The sequence below is a fragment of the Orcinus orca genome, chromosome 4 (genome assembly GCF_937001465.1).
Source record: "Orcinus orca chromosome 4, mOrcOrc1.1, whole genome shotgun sequence".
Lineage (NCBI taxonomy): Eukaryota > Metazoa > Chordata > Mammalia > Artiodactyla > Delphinidae > Orcinus > Orcinus orca.
The window spans coordinates 41,030,436-41,049,113 of NC_064562.1; the positions used below are offsets into that span (position 1 = coordinate 41,030,436).

The 18,678-nt window shown below is 46.9% G+C and overlaps 1 protein-coding gene across 1 annotated transcript; it reads left to right on the plus strand.

Annotated features, from left to right (window-relative positions):
- The first annotated feature begins 9,238 nt into the window (after positions 1 to 9,238).
- Positions 9,239 to 16,426, plus strand: NKX6-1 (NK6 homeobox 1). Its single transcript, XM_004282154.3, has 3 exons — positions 9,239 to 10,756; positions 12,442 to 12,614; positions 14,842 to 16,426. The coding sequence occupies exons 1-3, from the start codon at positions 10,090 to 10,092 to the stop codon at positions 15,097 to 15,099; spliced, it is 1,098 nt and encodes a 365-aa protein (XP_004282202.1). The 5' UTR covers positions 9,239 to 10,089; the 3' UTR covers positions 15,100 to 16,426.
- Positions 16,427 to 18,678: the final 2,252 nt, after the last annotated feature.

Genomic DNA, 18,678 nt, shown 5'->3' on the forward strand with positions numbered 1-18,678 from the left:
TATATTTTAATTTTCATTTAAATTAATATAAATTTAAGTTGCCACATATGGTTAGTGGTTACTATATTGCATAGCTCAAGTCTAGATAGCCAAGCTAGATGCAATGGAGTTTTCTGGGTTAAAAGCAGAATTATATCCTGTATTCCATATGCTCCAGACTGATGAGTCAAGGAGATGATAAGGATGTGCTGTGGTGAATGACTTTGACTTTTCACATCTCCTTTTGGTGCCTTAGTTTCCTCATTGTTGAAATGACAGTAATAATGTCCTTCTCATGGATTTTGAGGAGAATTAAACGAGATATTATATGTGAAAAAGCTTTGCAAACTTAATATATATGAAAACACTTTCTAAACTGTCTGAAGTTCTAAAACAGTGATTCTCAATGGGGACTTTTGGCACATCTGTGTGTGCTTTTCCCTTATCAGATTGGATAGGGGCAATACTGGCTAACAGGCAGGGCCCAGGAAGGCTAGACGTCCTGCATTGCATGGGACATTCGTGCAAAAAGTAAAAAATTTAAATCTCCCAATGGACATTTACGTAGAAGAAAAACTTACTTATTATTATTGAGCACATAATTTCCTCCGTTTTATATATAAACACAAAGCAATTTTATATGGTTTCAATAAACACTGAATTATCCAGGAGAGTAACTTCCATGTATATTAAAGGAAAAACATACTGAGTCTCATTCAAGAGTTATTTACCATTTCTGAAAATCGACACACAAATGTTAATGTCATTAGTTATATTTGAAACTCCTTAATCAGCCTGTATTTGCGGTGGTTGCATTTATCGTGGTTATATGTGCATGTATGTCTGATTATTTCATTGTCTTCAGTGTAGACAGCCCCCATTCATTTACATACTGAATTGCACATCATATTATTATAAAGTATTTTCCATTTATTTTTCCTTTATGTTATAGCTCAGGTTGTATATTGACTTTTTTGGAAATTATGTATGTAGCTAGATATGAATATCAATTCAGGACAGTAAAAGACCCATTATTAAATATTTGTTATGAAAAGGTAGCACTCATTCTAATAGGGTTGAGAACCACTGTTTTAAACCGACGTGGCCCTTTTTATCCCTGTTTGCTGTAGTCTCTTAACCCTATCAGAGAAACTTCCATGCATGTGAAAAACACAAATTGTTACTTCTGATAGTACACTAGTGCTCTCCTTTCCAAGGTGGGGCAATTGTTTTGTGGTGGAAGGGAGAAATAGCTAGACAGCCAACCCAGACGGCCTAGGAGGGGCACAGATCTCCCTCTAATATTGTGTGCAAATATGGACAGTGGATTTGTACTTTCTAGCAGCAATTCCTAGACCATGATAGAACATTTCAATAAAGCATAGGGAAAATTAAAAGGAAACAATGAGTATCATGAAACTAGGTAAACTAGTTTATACAATGTACTCATCATCAATTTGGGGTTCCCTTCAGGATTTTCTTCTTCCTAGATCAAGTTTTGCTTCCACGTGATAGTGCTTATATTTAACCTCTATCTTAAAAGCACCTTGGACAGCTCGAAATCCAAACCAAAACAAGGGACAGTCCGAGTGAGATAAACATTTTCTCTTTTCTTATTGTATGATGTCGCTTATATGCAGAATCTAAAAAGAAATGATACAAATGAACTTATTTACAAAACAGAAACACACTCACAGACTTAGAGAAGGAACTTATGGTTACAGGGCGGGGGTGGGGGGGAAGGGTGGGGGGAGGGATAGTTAGGGAGTTTGGGATTGACAGGTACACAGTGCTATATTTAAAATGGATAACCAGCAAGGACCTACTGTATAGCACAGGGAACTCTGCTCAATATTATGTAGCAGCCTAAATGGGAAAAGAATTTGAAAGAGAATAGGTACATGTATATGTATAACTGAATCACTTTGCTGTACACCTGAAACTATCACAACATTGTTAATCTATACTCCAATATAAAATAGAAAGTTAAAAAAAATTTTCTCTTTTCTAATTATTTAAGGGCTGCCTTCAAGTATATCTTTCCTTCCCAAGGACCTGCTCTTTCACTGATGATTAAGATCAAGAAGTTCTACTTCTTCACTGATGATTAAGATCAAGAAGTTCTACTTCGAGTAAACTTCACCCCTGTATACATAGGGCCTTACTTCTGCAAGATTACCTCTACCAGCTAACTCTAGGAAAGGCAATACACTTAGTCTAGAGAGTCACTTATTAGCATGACAAAGTGCCAGTTTTAAATAAGAGTAATTAACTTGCCCAAGATCACAGCTAGGAGGGAGTAGAGCATGAATCAGATAGGGTTGCTGAATTCTAGGCTGATAAACAGCACATTTGTTCTAATAGACAGGGTATCACTTCTGGTTGGTTGATAGCTGTGCCCTGTAGATTGTAAAATAGCTTTAGTACCACTCCTATTCCATCATTATTTCATGATACCTAAAGTATACCGAGTAACTGGAGATTTTCTCACTGGGATAACCCACATCCTTGGCAACTTTGCAGCGTAAAATGGCCAGGTTGACAGGTTTATTTAGAAGTCTACCCGGCCCGTGAATAGCTATTTAGAGCTATAATCTAGACCATCTGTGAAGCAAATCTATGATTAACCACTCCCCTGGATTCAGGGAACAAAAATATGAAGCTGAGGTATGTGTTTGTTAAAATTAAAAATTTAAGTTAAAGTAATTAAAATGCCTAAAACTGCTCTAAAATAAGGTCTATTTTTTAAAAAAGTAACTAAAATTAAAATTATTTTGAAACTGAAATACTTGTGTGTAAACCAAGGTCTAATATTATTTTCAGGAATTAAATTTTTATTTGAATAACTCAGAAAAGAATTCAATAAGCTCTATTATCCTTTTCAATGTTTTTCTTATCTAAGAAAATGTGAATTGTGTTTTTTTCTGTAATAGAATATGCAAAGATTCACTTTATATTTACTTATCAATTTATAATATTCAGATTGCTTTCTTATGCATTAATATTTTTTCAGTTATCAGCAGAGCAGTTTAATATACTGGTTAAAAGTAGGGACTCCGGTTTCCCTGGTGGCGCAGTGGTTGAGAGTCCGCCTGCCGATGCAGGGGACATGGGTTCGTGTCCCGGTCTGGGAAGATCCCACATGCCGTGGAGCGGCTGGGCCCGTGAGCTATGGCCACTGAGCCTGCACGCCTGGAGCCTGTGCTCCGCAACGGGAGAGGCCACAACAGTGAGAGGCCCGCGTACCGCCAAAAAAAAAAAAAAAAAATGTAGGGACTCTAGAACCAGACTACCCGGGGTTTAAATCCCAGCTTCCCAAATTAGTAGCTGTATAATCTTAAGCAAGTTACTTAACTTCTCTATGCTTTAATTTCATCATCCTTATAATGGGCACAGCTCTTGTACCTAATTCAGAGATGCAGAGTTGTTGAATTAATGCTGTAAATTACTTGAAACAGTAAACACTCAGTGTTAGCTATTGTTAATATTACTATGTCCTAACATTCTGAGAACTAGTGGCAAAGTGTCTGAGGGGGTTAATAGTAAGTGGAAGAACCAGGGCAGGAACCTTGGCATTGGAGCACTTAGCATCCCTGCAAGATTATGGTTTGTGGGAGTAGGCTGGACCCAGGCCTCTGAGAGTGTGCAGGGCTCTAAGAGAAGACTAAGTCTGGGAGATTTCAGTGCTGATCTGTACCTGCTTCAATAAGTGAATAAAGCAGGTTATAAAATAAGCTTGAGGATACACTATTACATACTCAGTGCGATCTCAACCATCAAAACTAAACAAAAGACAGCAAGCAAATATGTCAAAATATCAGAAGAGTTTTTCCCCTGAATATGGGATTATGGGTAACTCTTTGTTTTTATAATTATCTCCACTTTCTAAATATTCTGAATTAAGTAGAGTATTGCTTTGATAATTAGGGAAGAAAAGTTAAAAAAAATAAAACAATCCCAGTAAAAATAGAAATTTCTTTTATCCCAACTGAGTCAAATAATGGAGTGCAACAAAAGGTAGGTGAGGAAAAAAGATTAAAATCAAAATGTTCATTTTAGAGGGCTTTTGCTATCTGAATTAAAGCAAGAACTGCCAGACCCACACTTCATTTTATGAATTTGGCATTGCAGATAAAAATTAAGCACATGTTAATCAACGAGCGCAGCAGTTACACAAAGGCAGACCTCTTTGAGAAAATAAATCCTTCTAACACAATCAGGCAGGATTGTCTTTTCTGGATCGAAGGAACCGCTAAGTTTTTTTCCACAAGAGGGCGATAACTGCTCAGGATTTCTTCAAAAGGGCCTGAAGGACCCAGGAACTGTAAGCAAAGCAGTGACGCAAATAAAACAACTTTTTCTCATTGAAGAATAAGGAGCCGCACGCGTGAGGCGGCTGAAAGGACCAATGCTGACACACTCACTCACACGCAACAACTTTTAGCAGGGCTGAAAGAGGAACTAGTTCACAGGCTCGTTTAAAATTACTTAAATTATGTTCAGTGGACGTCATTTATACAGGTGTAAATTTTTTACGACCGTTCACATCAGATATTGTTTAATCTGGTGGTGAAAGTGAACCAGCATTTTATTCTTTAAGGAAATTGTAGAAGCTCACAGACATTCCTTGGAGCGCACGATTCCATGCCGGATCCCCGTCTCCAGAATATACATCAAAGCAAGTGGGTTCCCTGGAAGCAAATGGGGTCTCTGCAGAAAATGCTTGGGAGCGTGAGGGGTCGGGGGTATTATACATACATGTATGTGCTTTGCTGAAGTTATGTGTGCTTTGCTGAAGTTGAAGACTAGTTTTCTCTCTAGCAGGTCATTGGTGTCTTCTTGCAATTATTCTTATTCCTGGATCGGGTCTTGATATTGCAGACATTTCTGGACCTTAGTATTCTGCATCTTCTTGGACTTTTCAGAACCCTCCCTTCCGAGTGCACGTGTCTCCCAGGAGAGCTCAGTACGTATTCTGCAGTTGTGCACAGGACTGCCATGCAGTTACTTTGAAGATCGCCCGGTGGTGGTGATGGTGGGTGGGGATCCTGGCTTGACGTTCGAGATCTTTTTGGTAGTAGATCCAACGGGGCAGTCTACACCGAGGGTCCCTTCCCTCTCGTGTTTTGCGTTGACTTCGGCTGGGAGAGCGCTGACAGCAGGATCCCCCAGCGCTCTTCCCCACCCAGCATTGTTGGCCCCTCGCTACCCCAACCCTTCCCAAGTAGTCTCGTTAATTCCCGGTCAGCAGAAGCGGCCAAGGGTCGCGTTCCCATCCCGCCGCGTTTATGGGTTGCAAAGATGCAGACAGCCTTGCTCTCCCTCCTCGCCGGTTCTCCTTCTCTGACACTGGGTTTTTCCAAGGTATCGTGGACATTCTTCTTTCTCCCTTGAATTGCCACTTAGCTGCCCTCTAGACCCCTCTTTTAACATGAACGTAAACCCAGCCGGCCTCTGGGTTCAGCCCGAACAGGCCCCACTCGTCGGCGGAAGTGGAGTTATTAAAGAAGTCATCCAGACGATACAATCAAACACATTTTCTAGTGGGTTTTGGCCTGAAACACACAAAATTCCCTTCATCCCCTCCTCCCTCCTTCTGCGAATATAGAATTGGCTTCCTGTGGCTACACTTGAGTATCCCGACCTTTTAACGTTAATATATCTGGGGAATAATAGTTATCACCCATCCACGACAGAGTGCTGAATTTAGGTACACTTAGCTGAGATTTCATTTGCATTCCTTCTGTGAATTACTCTGAATTTAGTGGCTGCTCCTTCATTTTAAAACAGAAGTACCAAACCACTAGGCGTCTGAGTCCAGGGTTAGATCGAGGGTAGGGTGGGCAAGTGCGTGGTGCAGGCTGAGTAATAGTAGGAGCGGCTAAAAACAGTAACTTGAGAACTGAGGCCCTTGTTTGCAGGCTTAAAGAAAGTCAAGGGGTGGAGAGGGGTGCGTCGCCTTCCTCACCCCTACCCTTTTTAGCCCTTTTTGAAACCTCAGAATTTGCCAAACCGCTTTCATTTGTTTTTCAATTAAAATGCAAATCATTCGCTTTCAAACACTGTCCCCCCAAATATATATATATATTGTTCAGAGACGCGGGGGGCGGGGGGCGTCGCGACCACGTGTGACACGTTCCATTCCTAGGGGTTGCTTAGAAATGTCGGACTTTATTAGGTCGTGGGCAGAAGCGCGCGCGGGTCCTGGGGGTTCCCCGAGGGAGAGAAGTCCGGACTCTCTAGGGCGTGTGTATGTAGTGTGTAAGATGGCCCCGACCGAAAACCGGCCTCCCGCATCCGCGTCGGGATCTGCTCCTCCAGGACGCTGTCCTGAAGGAGGTTTTAGCTCTGGAGGGACAGGGCTATCTTTCCCCGCGAGAGACTGGGGCAGCCCACCCCCTTCGAGGACGCCCCTCGCTCTCCCGGCTCCCAGCTGGAGACAGACGGAGCAGATCGATGATGACCACCAACACACCAGGCAAGAGGCACCGGCCTTCCTTCAGCGCCTCGCAGCGTGCGTCTGGAATACACACTGCCCCAAGCGGGATTCAGGCACCCGGGGTTCACCCCCCGGGGATCGAGGTACACAGACCCCAGATTTTTTTTACTGTCACAATTAAGAACAATGCTGCTATTTTAATTCCCCAATGTGAATGATAAGTAAAAGCAAACGATTGAGACTTCTTACCCGTACCCAGTTTTGCAACAATTTACCGATGGCAATTAACCCGGAGTTGGGTGGAGTTGAATCAATCTCTCCTGGTGTTGGTCTGTCTCTTTGATTTTGCTCTGTCTCTACCTCACCCACCACAAATCTGATACTAAATTTACAATAGGAAAATGCTCAGTTCTTTCCCAGGTCACACTATTTACATGAAATAAAGGGGAGTAGCTTTTTAAAATTGGAATCTTTGGGAATCACTGGCCTCCTTTCCTCTCCATTCCTACCTAGTCCTTAAGAATGCTGTGAGGAATGCCGGGGATATGAGGAGGTCGCTGGTGGCCAAGGAGCGCGGTCCAGGCGGAAGGTTGTGTGCCACCTCCGTATTGGAGACTCCCGAGGCGAGAAAAAGTTTCGTTTTCAACGAATCGAGAAGCAGAGGACCCCAACACTCGGGGCAGGGCCGGGCTACACGCTCCACTCTCCTGCAGCAGTCTCCCGGCCTGTCGAAGGGGCACGGCGCTGGGGTTTTAGACCCATAGCCCAGCAAAACATCCTCGCAGGGAAATACAGACAGCCCCCTCATCATCTCTATTCTTGCTCTACTCAGCATAATTCACATTGAGGAAAGACTTCACCTTCCCCGGAGTCAGATTCTAAGGTCTATGAGGTGATGGGTTTAGCCCAGTCTTGAAGTTAATGAAAAAGCGTCGGGAAGCAAGAAGGGAACTTTACTTTTATCTCAGAAGTGAATAATAAAAGTGGCAAAAGATAAACAAAAACTCCTCAAGCTCAAGCTCAAGTTGCCACCCTTAAAAGACCAGTGCGTCGGAAATGAAGGTTATCAAAGCGGAATAATCCCTCTGGCTTTTGGTGCTTGGATGCAAATGAGTGCTTTTGGCACTCATAGCCAAACACCAACCAAACTCCAACTGGGTGGTGCCGCTGGAATTTTATTCCTTTATTTATTATAGCTGTTTATTTCTATTTTCTGCGAATTAAGTTTGGACTTAATGTTCTCATCGAAATTACTCTAGCCACCATCCCTCAATGGTGTGTTACTTTAATATCTTGAAATCTCTAAATTGTTCAAGGGTCCTCCTCCCCGTCTACACAGCTCAACCCTGCTGGAAATGTAAAGATCTCCAGGGATGGAAGAAATTGAGAGGAAATAAGGGAAACCACCCTCCAACTCAAACCCTAGACATTCCATCACCACAGCGCAGAAGCCGGAACATCTCCATCTCCCGAAACAACCCTGGCCTTGAGAGGAGGAGTAAGAGTTTCGGCGACGGTTTTCAAAAACTTACAGTGGATCGGGGGGGAGGGTGTAACCAGGTACTTCTGTATCTAAAGACTCCACCTCAATTTTGGTGATTCTGCCCCCGTAAAACTCAAAACAAATAATAATCACAGGGGAGCAAAGTTAAAAAAGTTCACAGCTCTAAGGTCGAAACATCACACAGGAATAAATATTCCCAATAAGCTGATTCCGTTCCCTGCGAATTGAGTAAACCTATAAATGATAACATCGTGTGTGGGGGGGGGGTGCGGGGGGGACCCAGGAATGAAAAGAAAATGAAGGAGAAGGAACAGCGAAGGAGAGCGGGAGGTGGCAAAGACGGAAAAGGACGATGCTTCGGCCTACAAGAGGATTAAGGACATCTATAAGGCTTAAGGAGCAACAAATTAATTTACACAATCCTGGGAGAGCCCAGATGGCCTTTAATTAATCCCTTCAAAAGAAGGAGCCAGGCCAGGGCTACGCCGGCTGCCTGCTCCATTAGCTCCATTTTACAAGAGACCAGACTCTGTTCGAGGTGAGGCGTCGCGAGCTAGTGGGGAGAAGGGGGGTAGGGTGACGCGAGCAGGCCAGGGGGAGGCGAGGGAAGAATATGAACTGCTTTTCCATAAAAGGGTTGGGTTTCCATTATTCTTCTCTTTAAAAAGTAATACCCTCTTCATCTCTGCTCCCCCCCCTTCCCGTTTTATTTAACACAATTAATTGAGGCGTCCACTGGGCCAGCGGCCGAACCTCACCACTCGCCAGGCCCCGCCTCCGGGCCCCACCCACAGGAGGGATGGAAGTGGGAGGGGGCGGGAACGAGGCGGGCGCGGCCCAACGGCTCGTCCTCCTAAGCCAATCAGAAGGCGCGGCGCTCCCGAGTGGGCGCGACCCGGAGGCGACGCGAGGCCCAAGGCTGAGTGCTATTGGAGACGGTGGTTACGCCCCCCGGCCTGCACCCCGCTCCTCGGCCCCGCCCTTGCCGGCCGCCTCGGAGTGACGTCCTTCAAAGTTCTCATTTTGGACCCCCATTTCCCCCTCCCTCTCGTCCCCCAGCTAAAGAGGGGTAGGGAGTGATGCAAATGTTTTATTACCTTTGAGAGCTTCATCTGAACTGTCAGGCCCGAAGGGAAAAGGAGAGGAGAGAGAGGCAGTGGAAGAGCCGCGGAGAGGGTCAGCTTGGCCAGAGGACAGGACTTAGAAGAGCGAAGCCTGTAGAGCCGCGAAGAAAATGCGAGAGAGGAGAGGCAAAGGCGGAGAGTGAGAGGAAGAGAGGGCGCTGGGGGTGGGGGGTGGGGCCGGGGTCGCCAGGCCCGTTTTCAGAAGTGGACAGACGAGTGGAGCTGTAACCGAAGCCGTCAGACTTTTCACTTAGTCTGTTTTTCCGTGTTTTTCTCGCCCTTTTTCTTTTCAATATTGCAACTCTAGTGCCCCGTGGCCCAGAGGGGAAGGCAGGTCGGCGCGCCGAATCCGGGAGCCGCAGGGATTGGTGGCACTGCCCTTTCTGGCACAGAAGCCTCGGGCAGCGCTGGCGGAGGAAGCCCGCCCAGAGGCCAAATCCTCCCGCGGGCTGGATGCTCTCTCTCCCTTCGCGCTCCGAGCGCTGAGTGCGAATCAACCTCGTGGCCCGAAGAGCAGGGCATCCAAGTAAGATTGGACGAGCTCATCGGGCGGAACCCGGCGTCCTTTGAACCTCCCCAAAGAAAAAGAGCCAGCCCCCACTCTCCCACATCAAAGCGGAGATTCGGTGACTCTTAACTTTGTTACAAGCTCTCTGGGGCCGGCTGGGGTTTTGTTTTGCTTATTTCCAAGAGGGAGAAGATGAGAAGTAGCGCACTTTGAGCGGCGAGGAAAAAGTGAGGAAGAGAGAAGAGCCCGAGATTGAATCCGGGACTCTAAGAGGGAAAAGACAGCCCAAACCACCTGGACCCTCGCTGGTCTCGGCGAGCCACCGCCTCTCGACTGGTGTGTTTGGACATTTCTGCTGCGCAGTTACGAGAGCAACTCTCAGCGGCTGCATTCTTGGCCCAGTTGGCAGGTCGCCTCCTGGTGTGCGGAGCGACTCCTCGCTCGCGCCCTCGGCGCTTCTAGCTCTCCTGAGCCCCTCCGGGGGCACCGGCCGGCGCTCCCGCTGCGTGGCTGCGGGCTCCGGCCTGATCGTGGGATGTTAGCTGTGGGGGCGATGGAGGGCACCCGGCAGAGCGCGTTCCTGCTCAGCAGCCCGCCCCTGGCCGCCCTGCACAGCATGGCAGAAATGAAGACCCCGCTGTACCCCGCCGCGTACCCCGCGCTGCCCGCCGGCCCCCCCTCCTCCTCGTCCTCCTCGTCCTCCTCGTCATCACCCTCCCCGCCTTTGGGCTCCCACAACCCAGGCAGCCTGAAGCCCCCGGCCGCGGGGGGGCTCTCATCCCTGGGCAGCCCCCCTCAGCAACTCTCGGCCGCCACCCCACATGGCATCAACGACATCCTGAGCCGGCCTTCCATGCCCGTGGCCTCAGGGGCAGCCCTGCCCTCCGCCTCGCCCTCCGGTTCCTCCTCCTCTTCCTCGTCCACCTCCGCTTCCTCCGCTTCGGCCGCCGCGGCCGCAGCTGCGGCCGCTGCCGCCGCCGCCTCAACCCCAGCGGGGCTGCTGGCCGGCCTGCCCCGTTTCAGCAGCCTGAGCCCGCCACCGCCGCCGCCCGGGCTCTACTTCAGCCCCAGCGCCGCGGCCGTGGCCGCCGTGGGTCGGTACCCCAAGCCGCTAGCCGAGCTGCCCGGCCGGACGCCTATCTTCTGGCCAGGAGTGATGCAGAGCCCGCCCTGGAGGGACGCACGCCTGGCCTGCACTCCTCGTGAGTACAATTGACTGCGCCCAGTTGTGCTTGTTCTGCCCGCTCTCAGGTCATGGCCCCTGGTGTGCATGCCGAGTCCACCCTCTTGACTGCCGAGTAGTTTGGCAGCGCCAGAATCGCACGAGTTAGGTTGGGCCAGGGCGTTCAGCGAGGAACTCTCGCTGTCCTGAGCTCCACGGTTGCGTCCAAGCGCCCCCCTCTCCCCAAGCCTTGGGCACGCCTTGCGGAACGGGTGTGCATGCGTCTCCACGGAACACAATGTGGTGCGGGGCGTGTCTCATCCGAGGCCCTGGCTGCTCCCGGAACAGCCCGGCCAGAACCGCATGCCCGTCCTGGGTTAAAGAGGTGGGGAGGGCAGGAGAGGCTACTGTGCTCCAGCCCGCACCGCAGCTTTCCAGTGTCCCATGCCGAAGTCCCACTCGACCTTCGCCAGCCTGACTGGCCTCCTCTCTACGAACCGGTGGGGACCGGCAGCGACGAGCCCTCCACAGCCCTGAGCCGAACGCATGTGTTTGCATGTACATCTCGGTCCAGGGTGTCCCCACCTCACCTCGTCGCCCTCACCTCCGCCCCCCTCGTCCCCCGAGTACGCTCAGCCCAGGTGAGCCCACTGAAGAGAGGTCCGCGGCCCGTGGAGGAGGGCAAGCACCACTTTGGGCCGCTCCCCACCTCTGGGCCCTCGCTTTTCCACCTGCCTCGGCCCCGGACATATTGAGGGGCATCGTGGCTCTCAACATCCTAATAAGAGAAAGAACCGGAGGAAGAACGAGGTAACAGGACAAAGACGGGGGAAAATGCAACATCCCGCAAAGATCTTGCTCGAAACTGAGTTACCCCAGGATCCCCCTAATCTTATAGGTAGTTGGCCAGCGCGCCGCGGAAGCTCCCATACTCCCAGGTGGCATTTAGGGGCCAGTCCCCTGTCCTTTTCTCGCTCTGTTCTTTGCTTTTGACCGAGTCCCCGAAGTTTCTTCTGTCTCCTGATCTCTTTCGTGTGGCTGAGCGGCAGTAACTGAGGGAAGCTGGGGGAGCCAAGCGGAGGCTCCCTTCGGAAGCCTCGGGACTGGGGCGGCCGGGGCGGGGGCGGCTGTCGGGGAGACGTTATTGTATTCGTTTGGATGGCCACGTAGGGACCGCCAACAAAGGCGGCGTCCCCTCCCCCTCGGCCGCAGCGGCGTTCGACGCGGGGGCGATTTAACTCTCTTGTGTTCCAAAAACAAGGCGCTCTTTGTTGCGCGGGCACAGGTTAGGAAAGCGGTCAAGGAACAAAACTAGTCACCCCCACGCAAAGGCCCCGGGACCAAACGAGCCCCAACTAGACGAGGCGGTGAGAGGGGACTTTCCCACACCCCCTCCCCCCCCGTACCCACATGCCTTAATTTACTGGGCCTAGAGATTGGGCCTCGGCAAACTTCAGCAGTGCGCTCCCTCTGTTGGACGTCGTTGGGCAGAAGGTTATTTACTGCGGCTCCAAACACACGCGCTTTTAAAACACAGGTGGGTGTAAGAAGGCAAAGCGAGAAGCGCAGTGGGACTGCAAGCACCACGGCACTTCTCGTGCCCGCCGCGGAATACACTTGCCTTTCCCACCACAACGTTGCTTCTGGAGTTCGTCTCTTCTCAGCGGAGCCGCTCGTAACTGGTTGTTTCCCCCCTTCCTTTCTTTTTTTAATCTGTTCTCGTAGATCAAGGATCCATTTTGTTGGACAAAGATGGGAAGAGAAAACACACGAGACCCACGTTCTCGGGCCAGCAAATCTTCGCCCTGGAGAAGACTTTCGAACAAACGAAATACTTGGCGGGGCCCGAGAGGGCTCGCTTGGCCTATTCGTTGGGGATGACGGAGAGTCAGGTCAAGGTGAGTGGACCTTGCAAACCTCGAGGGAGAGCTCTCCCATGTACGTCATGCGCGCGCGTGTGCGCACACACACACACACAAACACACACACACCAAACTAACAAACAGCCGCCCGAGGGTGCAGTCCGAGAAGCAAGGGGAGCGATGAGATCAGCGAAGGGGGTGGAGGGGGAGGTTACAAAGCTCTGGGATCTCTCGGGCAGGCAAACTGTTGATGAACAAAAGGAATCAAGCCTCCGCCTTTGAAATTAGGTTCATCTAGATAGCAGCATGTGCTGGGGGAACTCGCCATTATTAGAGAATAAAAGCATTACGGAAATATCAGCCCTGAGAATAGACCAGGCCAGTTAGATAGCTTCTATGTATTCTACTTGTAAGGATATTCAAGCTTTTGTTTGTCAACTCAGTCTCCACTAGTTATATAATTCCCTAATGTAGATCAGCATTATAGTGCTACTGTATTAACTTGCAGGTTAAAAAAACCCCAATAAATCCACAAGATCTAACCACTTAGCATGGATGCATCCATCTGCTTTTAGCTTACCTGAGGCAGCCACTTTGGAATAGTACTTTTCCAAATGAAATGACAAGATTATTATTGTATTATGAAATATAAGTTTATCAATAGATGTAAGATGTTTTACTGTTTATGACAACAAATTATAATTAAAATGTCACTTACCTTATGATTGAGTTGTACGGTGTATTTCCAGGGAATCAAATTGGAGAAATCTTTCCCTGAAATATAAAGGGATTGGTTTCCTATATTTCTGGTATTCTCTTTTGTTCCTCTTTTTCATTATATTATATATATGTATGTATATATATATTTTTTGGTGTGTGTGTTTAAGTCTGTTTCCATTAGTTATATTGTTGCTTTTAAAATTAAGTAGGGATAACGTTAGCCATATCTGCTGGTCAGAGAGTATTTCCCCACAGATAAGCACCATAAAATGCATTTCAGGAGTGATTTTGTATGTTACCATTAGAGTACCATCACAGTTAAAATTATTTTTGCAGTGGTTGGTACAGAGCCTACCACAGTAATCTGGAGGTCTTCATTTGTCACCATAAATATGTCGGCGTGGCTAGAAGTGAATTATTATAGCTGTATAAAGAAACTAAAAATCACTTTCTTAACAATTCTGATTCTCTAGATAAATACATAACGGATGAGAAAATGGATGAGAAGCATAAAGAGAGGATGATTCAATATGTTTGGGAAATTGGTTGCTATTGCTGATGCTTTAGGTTAAAATATATGTATGAAACACGATGTCAAACATCATGAATAGGTTTAAAATATTTGTATAAAAATGAATCTCTTAGGGAGGGACAATATTAAAATAATATGTGAAAGATTAGGCATGCTAATAGTGGGAAGTAATGTAACTGGCAAAATTTCACTTAAAAAAAATAACTGATGAAAATTCTTACTTTGACTTCGGTTTTATGAAAAACATTAAACCAGAGAGACAGAGAAAGACACACAAACTACTATGATGATTTCAACTTTTAAATATTTTCAAATATTAAATATTTTCATGCATTTATGTTGGTTATTATTACTGATTTGAGGTTTCTGTTTTAGCAGATTTTTTTTTAAAAACTTTACATCATACATTACAAGTGTAAATGGGGAGGGGAGTGTTTACCTACCATATTTGTGTGTATTCAGACCTGAAATAAGTGAAACAGACAAATACCCCAAAGTGAAAAGAACAGAGGTAATTGGGGTAAATGCTGTGTCTTCTCCCACAAATCACACTAAAAAGCCAGTACACTTCAGATTGCTTGAAATACCTTAATCTAAGAAAGTTAAAAACGAATAGAATCGCAGTCATTATGAGGCAACTTTACGAAAGGGAAAAGTTTTCTACTTCAAACGAGAAAGTAGGCAAGCGAACTCTTTTAGGGAAACTCATTTTAAGTTTCCAAGTTTTTTTCTTTTCTGAGAAATCACTCACTGACAACCTCAATACTCTTGTGTTACCATCACTATGGCAACGGCAGTCAGTTTGTTGGTGCCTGATACTCGGAGGAAGCTGGGGCAGTGGAGACCGACTTCAACGGCCCAGACCTGGGAGGACTCTGAGGGAGGGTGTCAAGACGTCAGGGGCCCGCAGGAGCGACTGCGGGATGCGGGAGAGAAGGCATTGCCTGGCTCTGCTCACCTTAAATTCCTTCCGCCCCTGTCTCCCCTCTTCTCCGCCTTCTCGACCCCCAGGTTTGGTTCCAGAACCGCCGGACCAAGTGGAGGAAGAAGCACGCAGCCGAGATGGCCACGGCCAAGAAGAAGCAGGACTCGGAAACCGAGCGGCTGAAAGGGGCCTCAGAGAACGAGGAGGAGGACGACGACTATAACAAGCCCCTGGACCCCAACTCGGACGACGAGAAAATCACGCAGCTGCTGAAGAAGCACAAGTCCGGCAGCGGCGGCGGCGGCCTCCTGCTGCACGCGTCCGAGAACGAGAGCTCGTCCTGAGCGCCCGCCGCCCGCCCGGCCTCCGGTCACTCCGCGGCGGCCGCGGGGACCGCGCATCCCGTCTTCCCGCTCCTCGGGGCCCGGAGGACACGGCCCCGCCTGCAGGGGGCCCTTTGCTATTTTCTAAGATGTACATATCTATTTTTTTAACCTAGAAGTTGAGCGGGGCGGGGGAGAGAGGCTCGGAGGATGATGAGAAGGCAGAGAAGGGCAGGAAATACACCGCAAGACTAACGCAACAGACGCCGCAGCTGGGCCACCCTACCGCCCCGCTCGGTGTCCTAGTCGCGTCCCCCCTCCCGTGTCCCCCCCGCGCCCCCGCCCCTGTCTTGCGGCCGCTGGCCAGGGCGGGGGCGCTGAGAAGGCCTCTGAACCCGTCGACACCCACCGCGCGGGGGACCTCGGAGCCACGCGGGCGGGCGGCCGGCCGCCACAGATGGGAAGAGGGATGTTTCTCCCGCACAAACTGCTGTGCCGACTAAAGTGGCCTGTTGAAGGCTCTTTGTAAATAAATCGTGAGTCTCACTGACTAGAAGTTACTCTATTGTGAATATTTAAAATGTAAAATGCTTTTTTGAATTTGGTGTAAAAAGATAGACCTCCTTCTTTCTGCGACCCCTTCCCCTTTTAAGAGCTATTCAAACCACGTTCCCCTTTGCTTAACTGGAGAAGCGTAGTAAAGAATGCTCTCATCCTCTCTCGCCCGCTCCCCTCCTGGGTTTGGATTTGATCAATCCCATTTCCCCTTCATCCCTCTCGCTCTTCCCGGACCACCCCTGGCTCTGCACCCGGCTTCCGCCTCCAGCACTTGAAGTAGAACACTTGGAACCAGGACGGGCCTCAGACCTGCCTCTCTGTTTCTCTCCGAAATTGCACAGTCGTTTGTTGCTATTTATTAGTGATTTAAAGAAGGTGTTGGGGAGGGAGGGGCTACAATAGCTTGTATTTAATTTAACTCCTTTCTGATAAAAATGCGTGTTAAAGTAGATGGTGGGAATTGTTACAACTGCTCTGGGTCAGAAACATAAAAATTCATTTAGTTGCTGTAATTGAATTTGAAGTGTTTTGTATCATAAGAATACTATAGACTATGTAAATTGTTTTCTTTTTTAAGCTAACGGTGATATATTAGCATCTTTAACTTTTATTAATTTATATAAGGAATTCGGTTTGTAAAGAGAAGAAAACCCCCTTTGCAAGACCAGTTAAATGTAATGCACTTTCTGTTTCAAAGGATAAATCAAATTAAAAAACAGTTGAAGACGTCTGTTGCCTTGAATGAAAGGGTATAGATCATTTGATCTCATCAGAGATCTCAAATAAAAGTCAAAACCACAAGTACTTTATATTGGTTTCTTGGGTAAAATAGCTGTTACATGATTATTATTTTGGAAGAGTGGGGTCACATCTCCTGGCTTGGGAAGATAAATGCAGCCCCACTCATTGGGCTTCTTGGAGAGACTTGTCTAGCAGGCTGCCTCTGCTGTCTGTGTTGTCTAATTTTTTCCTGATGGCTTTTTCCTTTGCTAGGAAGTCCCCGGGGGTTTTGGAGGAGACCTCATTTCCATACATCCAAGATAGCTTCTCAATTCAGCCCTAGCTCACTTAGCTGAGAGGAGGCAGCGGAACCTGCTGTCAGCGCCGCACGACTGTTGGATGCTAACATTTTCTCCCCAGTAGCCTGTAAGAATACAGAAGTTGGTGGAAAGCTGGGAAACCGGATTTTGCTAAACATTACAATAAAGAAGGATACATTTAAAGAAAGCTGCTTATAACTGATGTGAAACTCTCTAGGATTAAGGAAGCAATGTCACAGCTTCTGCAGCTGAATTTGCCAAAAAAAAAAAAAAAAAAAAAAATTGGGAATCCCAGGGAGAGAGCTGTATCACTGTCTTGGAATCTTTTTATTTTCAGACACTCAGTTATAGGCTCAGTGAAATATAGTTATCCCCTTAGTGTTTCAGGTTAATGAGCTTGTGTTCAAAGGGAGAAAAATCAATATAATTCAATAGATTCTTCAGGCTAGTGTTAGGTAAAGAAAGTGTGGGTCTGTTTTGTTCCCTTGAAAATAAAAAACAGTGAAAACTGGGAATGAAATTGCCTGAAGGAAATTATTGTAGAATACATTCCTGATGGCATGGTTTAATGGAAAAAAGGATGCAAATCTGCCTTATTTCTTTTCTCTAGTTTGTGAAGTTCCCAGTAAGTTTTAAACTTCTGAATTTCTGTGTTCTTAGCAAGACTAAGGTGTGTGTCCTACAAAGAGGCAGCTATTTCAAAAGAGGCTTTGCTGTGCTGGGGTGATATAATTTAAATCCTAAATAATAAGATCTTTCTTTTCCCTTCCCTCCCTCCCTCCCTTCCTCCCTCATCTTTTTCTTTATGAAAGAACCTGGGTGTGGGGCAAGTCTGTTATCTTAAAGCACCACTTTATTATTTGTTATTTTGCAATAAATGAGTCTCTTATCTACTTTATTTACTTATTTTTACCTTTACCATCCCTCTTCTGTCTTGAAAAGCCAAGCAACTTTTTATTTATTCCTTCTTCCTAAGAAAGCAAAAATCCACAAGATAATTAGAAATGCTATTCCTGAAATATAATAATAAAAACTACTACTATACCAGTAGTAGTAGTAATATAGTCATATCACTCATAGAAACTTGGAACTAAGATTGAAGCTTTTTCTCAAGAAGTAAATAGGGTTATAATATTTATCCCGAGTTAGATATGTGGGAAGACACCTCTTTTAGTTCCTTTAGGAAGCATTCTCTCTGAGCTCCTTATGTTTAGAGCATCGGAGAAGTGTGAAAGTTTGTGGCCTGGCCTCCATCCTACAGGCAAATACGCAGAAGGCAGACAGAGTCTGCGTGATTGCCAGCCTGAGCACAGAAGTGCTCTGAGTTGTGTGGGCAGTAGCCAGAGGTGGGCTCTGGGGCCATGCTTCACTGGCATTCGTTCCTTTATTCCAGGGGACTGCAGCAGTGACTCAAGTTTCCAGTTAATTTACTTCCACCCAGGATTCCAGCTGGCCACCAGTTGCAACTGGCCCTGCAAAACTGGGAGTGAGCGAGAAGTGGGTGGAGGGCACCTTACTTAGGTGTCCTTTATCCTGGTTGGTTTGGTTTAGTTCCATGTATGCACAACAGGAATGTTTTTCCTAAGAGTTAGCATGGTGGAGAAGCTGATGAAACACTCTACAGCTCAAGCAAGGGAGAGTAAGAGTTATCTTTCATCACGGCTCAAAAACTTTATGACATTAACCAGCCCTAAGCATCTGATTGAGCCTGCCAATCAATCATTACAGCTAAAGGGGGTCACGATTTAAAAACAAAAAGTAAGGGCAAGTGACCTCATACACCACTGCTTTTATTTTAACAATTTCCCCAGTTTCATTAAGATATAATTGACAATAATATTGTGTAAGTGTAAGGTGTACAACATAATGATTTGATATACATATATATTGCAAAGTGATCACCACAATAAATCTAGTTAATATTCATCACCTCACACAGTTACAATTTTTCTTCCTTATGATGAAAACTTTTAAGATCTACTCTCTTACTAATTCTTAAATA